Source organism: Montipora foliosa, unplaced genomic scaffold, assembly GCF_036669935.1.
Source record: "Montipora foliosa isolate CH-2021 unplaced genomic scaffold, ASM3666993v2 scaffold_476, whole genome shotgun sequence".
NCBI classification, from domain to species: Eukaryota; Metazoa; Cnidaria; class Anthozoa; order Scleractinia; family Acroporidae; genus Montipora; species Montipora foliosa.
The window spans coordinates 475,001-487,500 of NW_027179785.1; the positions used below are offsets into that span (position 1 = coordinate 475,001).

The following is a 12,500-nucleotide window of genomic DNA, read 5'->3' on the forward strand; positions in this document are numbered from 1 at the left end:
TCTAGCACTGGAAACGGATCATGGAATTGTAAAACACGTGCAAGGTTGAAATAGAAACATGTTACTCTGTAGAAATTTCTTCCTGTTACTGTGATTGAACCGAAGAAAAGGAACTGGATTGTTATGTTATGTGAGCTAATTGGAGTCAGATAGTTACTTGATGTCTCGTGTTGGTATCTTAGCGTTTACGGAATGGAACAAAGCCATCATTTGGATGGTGCATTTCCCGCCCAGTAAATAAGTGAGAAGATATTCCTTAGCCAGTCGCCCTCTCAGTCTTTGAGTTTGGCTTTGAGGAGAGTCAGTCAGCCGTTTATCTGCACAAACGGGTCGAGGCGTTTACGGTTTGTGAGTCGCACGGATTCATTAATACTGCTGATAGTACCAAGAGCACTGAAGATAAAAGAGCACTGGGGATTCTGAGCAGTATAACTGTGGTCGAGGATAAAAGATACGTGTTACGTCTTTAGTGGCGGAATGAAGACCCGATACTGCCAAATAACAGGCCACAAGCTGAAATGAAATTACAACAGTTAAAGAAGCGGTTCCTACCTGACCCAGTCAGCCACATATAATGAAGCTAAATTTGGAAATGATGTTTGCGATATTGTCCGAAATGATTTCTACGTTGACGACTGCCTTTTCTCAGTCCCTACCACTGAAGAAGGTATTAGAACATCACTACGACTTAGGCAGTTGCTGAAGTGGGGAAATTTCCGACTGACCAAGTTCACTTCCAAAGACTTCAAAGTTTTAGAGGCTATACCAGCTGAAGAGAGAAAAGTTAAGTGTTTCGATCTGGACAAGTTACCCCTTGGAGGGACACTGGGTCTACATTGGGACACTGAGACAGACACACTAGCTGTGAAAGTGTCAGCTTTCCTTGGTGAAGCTAATTGCCAGGCCAGAAGAGATTGCTTATCTAAGGTGAGCTCTACATGTGATATGCTTGGTTCCATTTGTCCTGTTTCACTTCCTGCTAAGAGATTGATGCAAAAGACCTGGCAACTGAAGCTTGACTGGAATGTCTCATTACCCGTAAGCTTGCTGGAGGGCTGGATAAGGTGGAAAGAAGAACTGTTGCTCCTTAACCATTTAAGTCTTACTCGCTGCTATTTAAGTGGAGGTTGTTCCCGTGATGCATCCTTCGAACTTCACCACTTTGATGATGCCTCTGAATATGTTTATGGAACAGTGTCTATGTCGAGGAAGGTGTCTGGTGACCAAACTGTTGAATCCACTTTCATCATGGCAAAGAGTCGCCGTAAAAATGTAAATGTTTTGTTCATAGTGGAACTGCACTTAGCTATCAAGCTAGTAACAGGCACCCACTTATAATAACCTGAAAGATACAATTCAAATTTAACAGAAACAGTATGTTTCTGTGATAAGATTGGAATTGCAAGCTGCTACGATTGCAGCACAGGTTCATCGACTGATCTCAAGCGAGGCTAATTTGGAGCCTCTTTCTTCTGAACAGACTTTAAGGTCACATTCCAGTAAGTAGAGGTTGAGTCTGGAAGGTGGCCAACAGAGTCTATGAAATTCGAAATGAATCTTAACCCAATCAATGGAGCTACTATCAAAGTTCCCTTCATCCAGCTGATGATGCCTCTCGTGGCTTAACAGTGCATCAGATGTCGATATCTTAAAGATGGTTCAGTGGTCCAGCGTTCCTGTTGAACCCTAAAGAAGAATGGCTCAATGCTGACATTGATACATTATGAGACAGCGACCCAGGAATCAGGAATGAGAAGCCTACATCTGTGGCGATGGGACCAGATAAGGTACCAGAGATACTTAAAACACACTCCTCGTGGACAGTTCTGAAGATGATCGCCTGGTTGTTAAAGTTTAAGGAGTATCTAAGGTGTCGCAAGAGAGATGATAAGTTTGAAGTCTCCAAACTCCTCTCAGCGGAAGATTTGAAGCTTTCAACTGTTGCCATTGTGCAATTAGCTCTGAGCAAGGTGTTCGCAGAAGAGGCGAAGAATTTGGAGAAACGAGGAAGTGTGAAACGCTCAAGCAAGTTAGTGAAACTCCGACCGATACTGGATAATGGCTTCGTGAGAGTGGGTGGACGCATTGGGGACTCTCCAGTCACGCCTGATGCAAGGTTCCCAAAGATTGTTCCACCTAATCAACCGGTTACCCAGCTTCTGATTGCATCATAGCATAAGAAACTAGGACATGCAGGTCAAAGTTACATTTTTGCTCAGCTGAGAGAGAAGGTTTGGATTCCAAAAGGGAGGTTCTTAGTTGCTAAGGTCTTGCAATCTTATCTAAACTGCAAGAAGCAAAGAGCAGCCAGGATGGAACAGATGATGGCAGACTTTCTAAAATTCCTCACAACAGCCTTTGAACCCACTTTCACGCAAACTGGGGTCGACCTTTTTGGCCCTTTGAACGCAAAGAGACGAATAGTAGTCGTCAAAGAGTAGGCCGTGTTGCTTACTTGTCTAACCTCTCAGGTCGTACTCCTAGAATTAACCTCCTCCTTGGAAACGGATTATTTCATTAACGTTCCAAGGATATTCATCATTATTAAATTCTCAACCTCGGATAATGCAATTCTCGTGCTCTGATTGGTTCACTCAATCTCGGTTATCAGCTCATATACCTTAGTTTGACCTTATATGGTAAATGATTGCGCTTAGCGTTGCTACACTAAAAACGTTTACGCCAGAAAGCGAAATTTCTTTCGGTATAAAGCAAAAGAAAAACGTTTTTGTGGACAGTTTAGATCACTTTCGAAGCCTAGAGATACGCGAAAAGGTAAGAAATGTTTTTCTGATGAGCCTGCGTCTGTCTGACCAAGAGGTATTACACAACATCGCATCTTCATCAACTTTTTTCGATTTCGCTAGGATTTTCTCGCTTTTTTCGCTCGTATTTCGTACTTCTAAACTTTTGGAGTTTAAAGAATTTAATAAAACAATTATTCCATTCGCGCTTGTTTGATATGAGAGTGGTTATAGCCAAATCGGCGCTACGTGCCTCGTTGGCTATTTACCATCTCATATCCAACGCGCTCTCATGTAATAATTGTTAAGTAGACGAGGGAAACACAAGATTATCCACTCAAATAACAGCACCAATTTTACTTGTGCAGCAAGAGAAAACAAAGAGGCCACAGATGGATGGAATAAGAAACAGATCCAAGAAGGATGTCAGTGGGTTTTCTAACTATCCAAGGCCTCACAAGCTAGTGGGGTCTGGGAGAGGCTAATCCAAAGCACTCGAACAGCCTTGCGAGCGATACCTAGAAACAGCTTAGTGGATTAGGAAGTCTTGGTTACTTTCCTCACTGAAGTTGAAGCAATTCTTGATTCTCAACCTCTTTGTACATGACCCTGATGATCAAGAACTACTGACACCGAACTATCTACTGTTGCGGAGAGCTGTCCACAACTTGCCAAATGGATCCTTTGTAAAGCAAGACTTATCCTCAAAAAAGAAATAGAGACAGGCACAGATTTTGGCTAATCACTTTTAGAAGAGGTGGTTGAAGGAATACATCTGGTCCTTGCAGGAGAGACAAAAGAAGCACAAGCCACGCCGGAATGTAGAAATCAGTTATTTGGTTCTTCATGTCGACGATTGCTTACTAAGGAGCTAGTGGTGAAAGTGGTGTTTTTCTTGTTTTTTACTTCTTTGACACTTTTGTATGATTGGCGTGTCACCCTGTTTTTATGAGAGAATTTGTTCGCAAATTTCTCAATAAACTCAATTAAAATAGTGACCTTCCCTCTACAAGTACTGTTTCAGAAAATAATTAAATCATTACTCGAACCTAACAATTACAAATTCCTTGGATATTTTGTCAATTCCAAGACTCTAAATGTAACGACTGCGTGAGTCTATAGCGAACAACTTGCTCAATATTGTTATAATTATGTACTTCTTCCTCACAAAAATGACCAGGCCTTAAAATGGCACCTAGGCTGGAGTTGACCTTTTTATAATTCAAACCTGCCTGCTTTTCTTATGTTAATGATGTTGCTCTCATTTTCATTAGTAGGAATTTACATAAAGTCTTTTATCAAAATAAGGTCAACTCCAGCCTCTCTTTTATACAAAGGTCAGGTAAATATGCACACAACTGTTAATGGTCGACTTCGTTTCCAGGCTCCTCTCTTCCTCACTAGAGAAAGTACCCTAGTTGCTAGATTTTGCAGATTCCAGAAAGATAATTGACGGGAGAGGAACGATGATTACATTTTTGTCTCCACGGAACTCATCTACTGAGCCCAGTAGGAAGTGGAAATTAAACATCACTTGGAGCAAGAACGTCTATTTATCTAAATCAAACTCAAGAAAAGATATCTAAGTCCTCTGCTCCCGTGCATATATGTTCGCGTCGGAAATTACTGGAAGTCTACTTAGAACGTGGGCGTCATTTGGTAAAGAAAGATAATTGGATTCTCCCTCCCTAAGATAGAACTAAATTTTACTGTTGACAAAATTAAGTTGGGGAGAGGACCCTGAAAGCGAGGATGTAAAATGGTATATTTGTAGATTAAATGCCAGAGGGTCTGAGAAAATACTCTCTTAATTTTCCGATTTCATACTTACTACTTGAGCAACTGCATGTTAATAACTTAATTTGGCATTAAAATTAAGACAGGCTCATTAGGCGCTCAATACACCGTATAAAATTATATGACTAAAAAATAAAGTGAGCGAATGTAGACAATGGTTAACATATATCAAATACTAGGTGTACAAATGAACCCACTGGGAACTCGGAAAAAATCCGAGCCCCAGATGGGATTCGAACCCACGACCCTCCGTGTCCTAGTACGGATGCTCTTACCGTACTAGAACACGGAACACAGAGGGTCGTGGGTTCGAATCCCATCTGGGGCGCGGATTTTTTCCGAGTTCCCAGTGGGTTCATTTGTAACACCTTGTATTTGATATATAAAAAATAAAGTCAAAGAAAAATCGCGTAATTTGCCGCGCAATTTGCTATCAATTCTGTGCTTTTTCCCCAATTTTTTACATGAAACATCAGAAGCCTTGGGTGAAGCCACTATTTCTGGCCTTACCTTTGCTGAACATGGCTTTAATTCACTGCGGTATTTATAGATCTTGTTATGAGATAATAAATCATTGGTGGCCAGATAACGCCAGCATTTTTGTAGTTGCACGGTTTGCCGGGTTTCGATGTCTTAGCAAACTAGTGAGATCAGTTGCAAAGTGCACAGCTTTCATTATTTATCAAGACCGGGGAGAAATATAGACGTAAATAAAACCATTACTCGAACGTGCCGCCCAATTAAGAATTCCTTCGATATAATTTCTTGCGTCATTGGCGCGCGCATTAGCTCGCCCACATTGATAAAATAGCGGCTTTTCACTGACACCGAGCTTAATCTGTCAAGGAATGGCTATTTTCTCCTAAACGACCACGGTGACTCCCTCTTTTTAATGGTGTTACGTTCTCGTAACAGGTACACGGAATACATATTTTAAGGAGAAAAAAGTTGGATAGTAGAAGTTGTAGTATTTACATATAAATGACGTGAAAACTGCATTTGGAGCCGGACACTGAGTGTGAGGTGATGATGTAGCGGCCCAGTTTGCTTACATTTCCTTTTTTTCTTTTTTGCAATATCGAGGAAATTGAGACCACTTTACTGAAAAATTATAACTATCCAGTGCATGAATATCAATTTTGCCAAGTTTGACAGAATCCTGGATATTATGTCATTTTCAAGGGAATTACCTTAAAACCGTGTACGGCCACAAAACGAACACTGTTGCCCCGGTTAAGAATGCAGATGGAACTCAGCTATTTACAGACATGCAATCGAAAGAAATTTCAGACAGATGGAAAGAGCATTTTCACCAGCTGCTGAATCAAGAAGGCAACGTAGACAATGATGCAACTGACCACCTAACTGCTCAAGCGACAATTATGCATTTGAATGATCCAATCACCATGGAAGAACTAAGGAAAGCTATAAAAGATGCTAACATTGGTAAAGCACCTGGTCTGGATGGCATACCAGCTGAAGTGCACTTGGTCAAACAGCTTGGGTAGACCCAAGGCTGGACTAATAATAGACCATTTTACAGTTCTGTGCTCAGTTACCACGCCTTTGAGGCTGGAGTTGACCTTGCTTTGATACAAACCTCGTTGCTTTTCATATGTAAATCATGTTGTTGTAATGCTAATGAATTTCAATTTACATATGAAAAGCAGTGAGGTTTGTATCAAAGCAAGGTCAACTCCATCCTCGCCTGTATTCAAAGGCCTGGTAACTGAGCACAAAACTGTAAAATGGTATATTAACTGGATCATTTTCTGTCTAATCCATTACAAGTGGGGCCCAATCCTCTCTGGGGTACCGCAGAGTACCAAACTGGGCCATGACTTTTTGAATTGATAATAAACGATTTACATCGGGAGGGGCTCCTGTTTAGATGTAACAACTCCACATTTATGGAAATTTGTTGATGACACAACAATATCCGAAGTCGTTCCGAAAGGGAATACCAGTAAGGCTCAGAGTATAGTTAATCAGGTTATTGAGTGGTCCCATGTGAACAGAGTGCAACTCAACCCTGATAAATGTAAGGAGCTCCGAATTTCGTTTGTCCGGAACCCAGTTGAACTGGATGCGGTTGTTATCGATAGAAAAGAAGTAGAAGTAGTAAGTAACGCCTCTCTCTTCGTCACTCGAGAAAGTATCCTTGTTGCGGCTCGTCAGGTGTCTGCTAGATTTTTGCAGATTCCAGAAAGATAATTAAAGGGAGGGGCATGATAATTTTTGTCTCCATTAAACTCACCTACTGAATGCGAATTTGATTTTTATACAAAGACACGTAACCAGGGAACTTCCTCGAGAGAGGAAGAGAGATCACAATGGAAACGAGGATGTAAAATGGTCTATTTTCAAATGAAATGCCTGGAGTCTGAGAAAACACCGTCCACATCTTCTGATCTAATACTTACTACTTAAGCAACTTCATTTTAGTAATTTAATTTTGCATTAAAATTAAGATGGACTTATAAGGCGCTCAATACACCGTAGATAAGCCCACTCATATTTCCGGTCACACACTGGACTTGATGATCACGCGCTGCTCGGACACTCTGATCGGCACTAAACCTCGACCAGATTATCTGTTCTCTGATCATTTCACGGTTACGTGCGATCTCATCCTTGGAAGACCAGCACCCAGTGTCAAAAAGGTAATTTATAGAAGGATCAAAGGAATTAACAAAGGTAAGTTCAAGGATGATATATTACGTTCCGATCTTTTTGAGAATTGCCCAGATACACTCGATGATCTAGTGCATTGTTATAATAAATCTCTGGCTGATGTGCTGGATAAACATGCTCCCATGCGCAAAAAGGTCATCAACGCGAGGCCATTAGTGCCGTGGTTCAATGAGGAGATTAAGTTGGCGAGGCGCGAAAAAGGAAAAGCAGAGCGAAAATGGAGACGCACTGGCCGCAGAGAGGACATGTTGGACTATAAGGCAAAAAAAAATTATGTAAATCAGATAATGAATGAAGCACGGATAACATTCTACCAAGACTTCATTGAGAAGAATAACACTGATCAGCGTAAATTATTCGTAGCTGCAAAAACTCTGCTCAATCAAGGCGACCAAAGGTCTGTCTTTCCTCCATGCGTCGACAAATTGAAATTCGCTAACCAAATGGGACAATATTTTGTAGACAAGATAAGGAACATTCACTCTAGGCTAGATAACTTGGCACTCACTTTACCCATCGATCCGCATGACAGTGGCGCAGATGTGCAGCCTACTGTTGCTCAGTTTAATGCTTTTACGGCACTCAGTGAGAGACCCCATCTATTTACTGCATAAATATCAAGTTTGCCAAGTTTGACAAAAATCTGGATACGACGTCAATTTCAAGGGAATTACCTTAAAACTGTGTACGGCCCCAAAACGAACGCTGTTGCCCCAGTTAAGAATGCAGATTGAACTCAGCTATTTAGAGACATGAAAGAAATATCAGACAGATGGAAAGAGCATTTTACCAACTGCTGAATCAAGAAGGCAACGTAGACAATGATGCAACTGACCACCTTACTGCTCGAGAGACAATTGTGCATTTGAATGATCTAATTACCATGGAAGAACTAAGGAAAGCTGTAAAAGCTGCTAACAATGGTAAAGCGCCTGGTCTAGATGGCATACCAGCTGAAGTCATAAAACATGGCGGTGATGGTCTACTACAACTACTGCTTCCCGTAAAGTGCACTAGGTCAAACTGCTTGCGTAGATCCAAGGCTGGACTAACTGCACACCTAAGAACGTGCAACACGCAACACCGGCGCTAATTACTCTCGGCTCAGTCAACATCAAAATCGATTAACTGCCGGAGAGGTAGAGCATTAAATTAGCATCGACCAGGTCATGGGCTCGAATGCAGTTGGAGACACCTGAATTGTCAACATGAGTCAATTGCTTCAATTTTCCAGATAATCGCGAGGATCATTTGTCTCTTTCCGAAGCTATTGTGATGGAAAGCATTCCCAGAAGCTGATGAGACTAGTGTAACCGCACTTGCAGATCTGGGTAATATCACGCAACCCACAGGAAAGACCGCTGCCGGAATTGAGATATTACTCTGCCTGCTGTACCAGCCTAAGACACTTATTTCCAATGTTAAAGACCAATGCAATGCTCCATCTAATTAATAAGTAAGGTTCCAGTAGTGGATGTCAATGTCGCGAAGCGGGACTTAAGTGTACCGATCTTCGCAGCTGCAATGATGCTGAAGATGATGGATCGGAAGCTCTGATAATAATGCTGATGACGATCATCATGAGTTATCTGATGTTGATAATGTTGATGATGATCATAATCTACGAGGATGATGATGAAGATGTGGAGGAGGAAGACGAGGGAGATTCACAGGATACCTTTCATCCTTGTCAAGAGGTTGTGAAAACAACACTGCATTTGGCAGAATTGACTTAGCTGTAAAAAGTAAGCGGTGCAAAATATGCCACAAGATATTTTAGGAAAAAAGGCTCCTTTGCATGTTATAGTGGACACGAGATCAGATCTTCTACTGTTATGTTACAGAGTTGTCTGAGTTACACTCCAATAGATAGTAAAAGTAATGTTGGGAAAATATGTCGACACAAACAATTATTACATTCATTATGTGAGACAGCATTACTGTGATTCAAAAATCATATTTACAAGTTCCAGCGATTTTCTTTGCTTTTTTTTTAATTTGCGACAATTTGAAAACGTAGTTAAAGTGTGGTTTTCTGTTTGACAAATTGTCAAAAATTTGCTCCGAGGCCAAGCAACGGTGAAGACCTAAAACGAATTCAATTGGCATCAAACTTAACACAAAATAAGAACAATCATTCTCTTCCATTCCTATCTAGATACTTTTTATGGACATGTTAAAATTGTGATTTGCAAAGCTCCTTAAAGGACATTCTCAAAGTACGCATAACATGCTGGCGGAAAATGGGTGATACTTAACGCGATAAAAATGTACATGGTATGTAATTCTTAGACTTTTATGCTTCATATTCTTCAACTATTGCTATTATTCGTTTTCTGCGTAAGGTTTGTGCTCGAACTCGCAACGCTTCCCTCCGAAAATAGCAAAAATGTTTGTAACGTGAGCGACGTAAATCACGCAAAATTTAAACGCAAACTGATGCTAATTCTTCATATAAAATCGTTGAACTGACTAATCTTCGGCTTGTAGCTTGACAGGCTTTAAAAAATACGAAGTAATCCTTCAGAAGTATATATATGTTATTCACCGGCCGGCAGGTCGGTATTGGGAAAAACTGTGCCCGAGATCTCGAGTACGGCCCGAGGCCGCAGGCTAAAGGCCGTACTCGAGACAGAGGGCACAGTTTTTCCCAATACGGACCGACCAAAGCCGGTAAATAACATTTTTATTTATTTCAAATTTTATTTTTAGAAGGTAGGAGAAACTATTAAGAAAAACATTGAAATGGCTTCTTCTACATTTCGCTAAGTTTGTTGACTTTTGAAAGCGAAACTTCACACAGTGTAAGAATATTCCTGACCAATTCATTTTATTGTACATTTGTTACTGCTCTATTGCAAAAAACAATTAAGACAAATTGAAACCTCGCTCTTTCAAGTCGCAACTTCACTCTGCGCTTAGCGTAGTTGGTTACCATGGTCGTTTGCAGGAGATAGGAAAATACTGCCCGCTCCCGGAAGCAATCAGATTGCAGGATTCTCAGGATACCGCCCGCTCACAATCAAAGAAATAAATAATAAAAGTTACTGAAAATCGTATTTGTGGACAAAACAAATTTGAATTAATACTCGTTTATGCAAGTGACTTTTCTACCACGATTTCAAAACTGAACTTAATACAGCATTAAATATGTTTAGTTTTCTGCCAAAAGACATCGTGATTTACACGATAATTTAATATTTTAGGTACAAGAAATGTACTCCAATGCAATGCGAAATGTATTGAAAAATATTTTTGTATTTTTTTAGACTAGTGTTTCTTTTTTCGTTTTTCTTTTTTTTTTCTTTTTTTTAACGCACACAGTATCAGTTTCACTGAAATGCATGAACGACTTGGACGAAGATTTCGCTTTTAAAAGGTAGTAGTAGAGCAAAAATATGACAGAATTTTAAACCAAATCAGTATACATATGTTACAAAATCGGAACGCATTGCGTACGTGTGGTAGTGCAGTAACACAGCGCTTTATTCAGTATTGTCAAGTGAGCTGCGTTTTGTCTTCCACGAGATTCAAGTTGTCTTTGAGTAATAGGTAGCCGTAATAGTACACGATATTGTTTTAGTATCGTAAATCATTATAGTACCATGGTAGATGTCTTAGATAAATAGTCCCTGAGAAGACAAGTGGAAATACTAAACCCAGAAAGATTGAAGAAGATAAAAAGGAAGCGAGAAACATTGGCTTCGAGGCTGCCATGTTGATCATTCTCAAGTTCCCTTACAACTTTTTTTTCGCAACAAGGTTAAACGTGCGCTCTGCGCTTAAGGCAATATTTCACTAAAGTTAGAACAGAATAGAATAGAATAGAATAGAACTTTAATAGGATCATCCTCGAAAGGTTTTTCAGACACTATTTACAATGACTTGAATACGTTAAAATACTAAATTACTTAGGTTGTAAATAATGAATAAAAGAATTCGTGGTAACATTATAAAAAAGGCCCGCTCTGTAAGTTGCCCTTTTATAGCTTGCTTGAAAGACTGCAAGGAAACACATTGCTTTATGTCATTATCTAAGTTGTTTGAAATACTAGTTCCTCTATATGCGAATGTGCGTTGGCCGGTAACAGTTCTATACAAAGGTATATGTAATAAATCACGATCGCGGGTGTAGCAGGCATGGATACTAGAGCGTTTAGTGAATTTATCTTCCACATTTAGGTGCGAAACCATTAAGACATAACGCCAAAAATTTTTGTGGTTGTCTTTTTTTTCCGGATTTTGACGTCTTAGCAAACTAGTGACATTACTAGCAAAGTGCACAGCTTTCACACAACAAAAGGAAAAATAATAATAATAATAATAATAATAATAATAATAACAATAACAAGAACTTTATTTACACTGAGTGCGACCCAACAAAGTTTTTTTTTAAACTGTCTGCTAATCAGGATGTGTGAATTTGATTGACAGTCACACCTCCTTGCAAAGTTCGCACAGTTGTAAGAATCACCAGTTGTGCATCAAAGTGGCCTACTAATTCTTTTGTATGGTCTGAAAGCAACTTAGCGATCTACCCTGTGTCCATGATTAAAATTTAGTTTCATGGAAGGTCCGAAGTTTGCGACCCGTGATCTAAACCTAAAGGACTCTTTATCTGAAGCTAATTGAGCGTTTTGTGTGGAGCCCACGTGAGATAAAGATATTTAATTTTGGGTTGACTCTGGCTCTCCGTGACTAATTGTATTTCTGCACGCGCCGTCACTAATCTGAAGTGATTGTGGAACCCTAGAAGTCATAGCGTGGACGTCAATTTCACCTTACTTCGTGTAATCACCCATCTACTCGCCGAACTACAGGATTTATCTGCCTCGATTTGCAAGTGTATTCAATTCTCTTGAAACTATAAGCTAAAAACAAATCAACGCAAAGGTTGACGGGAACATTAAGAAATTAAATTTAGCGGCACAAGGAAAGAAAACATAATAGAGCTAGCAGAAGGGTTGGTTATGGTGATCGCCTTAAGGAAGACCCACATTGAAAGTTAGGCGGCTTAGAAAGTTCTGCCTTGGCTTCCCCGACCCATGACACTAAACTAAACTGTTTTATCGACAGAACTCGTGGTTTGGCGGGGACTGATTGCCTTCTTTTACCAGAGAATCTGTACCCGGATCATCCTCCAGAAATTTGTCACGAGTCAGATTTTGTAGGCACAGCTTCAGTGTTTTAACTTCTTTATTCTGGCGTGAGACTTCAGCACTCTGCCGTTGCCGGCAGCCACCTCCGTCATCAAACTACTAAAAA

At 40.2% G+C, this 12,500-nt stretch overlaps 1 protein-coding gene across 1 annotated transcript in view; it reads left to right on the plus strand.

The window, feature by feature from the left end:
- Positions 1-2,174, plus strand: part of LOC137989827 (uncharacterized) — a 3,407-nt gene extending 1,233 nt beyond the window's left edge. The window contains exons 2-4 of the mRNA XM_068835468.1: positions 650-1,272; positions 1,370-1,499; positions 1,729-2,174. Coding sequence (XP_068691569.1) covers positions 650-1,272; positions 1,370-1,499; positions 1,729-2,174 — 1,199 coding nt within the window. The remainder of the gene's footprint in view (positions 1-649; positions 1,273-1,369; positions 1,500-1,728) is intronic.
- Positions 2,175-12,500: the final 10,326 nt, after the last annotated feature.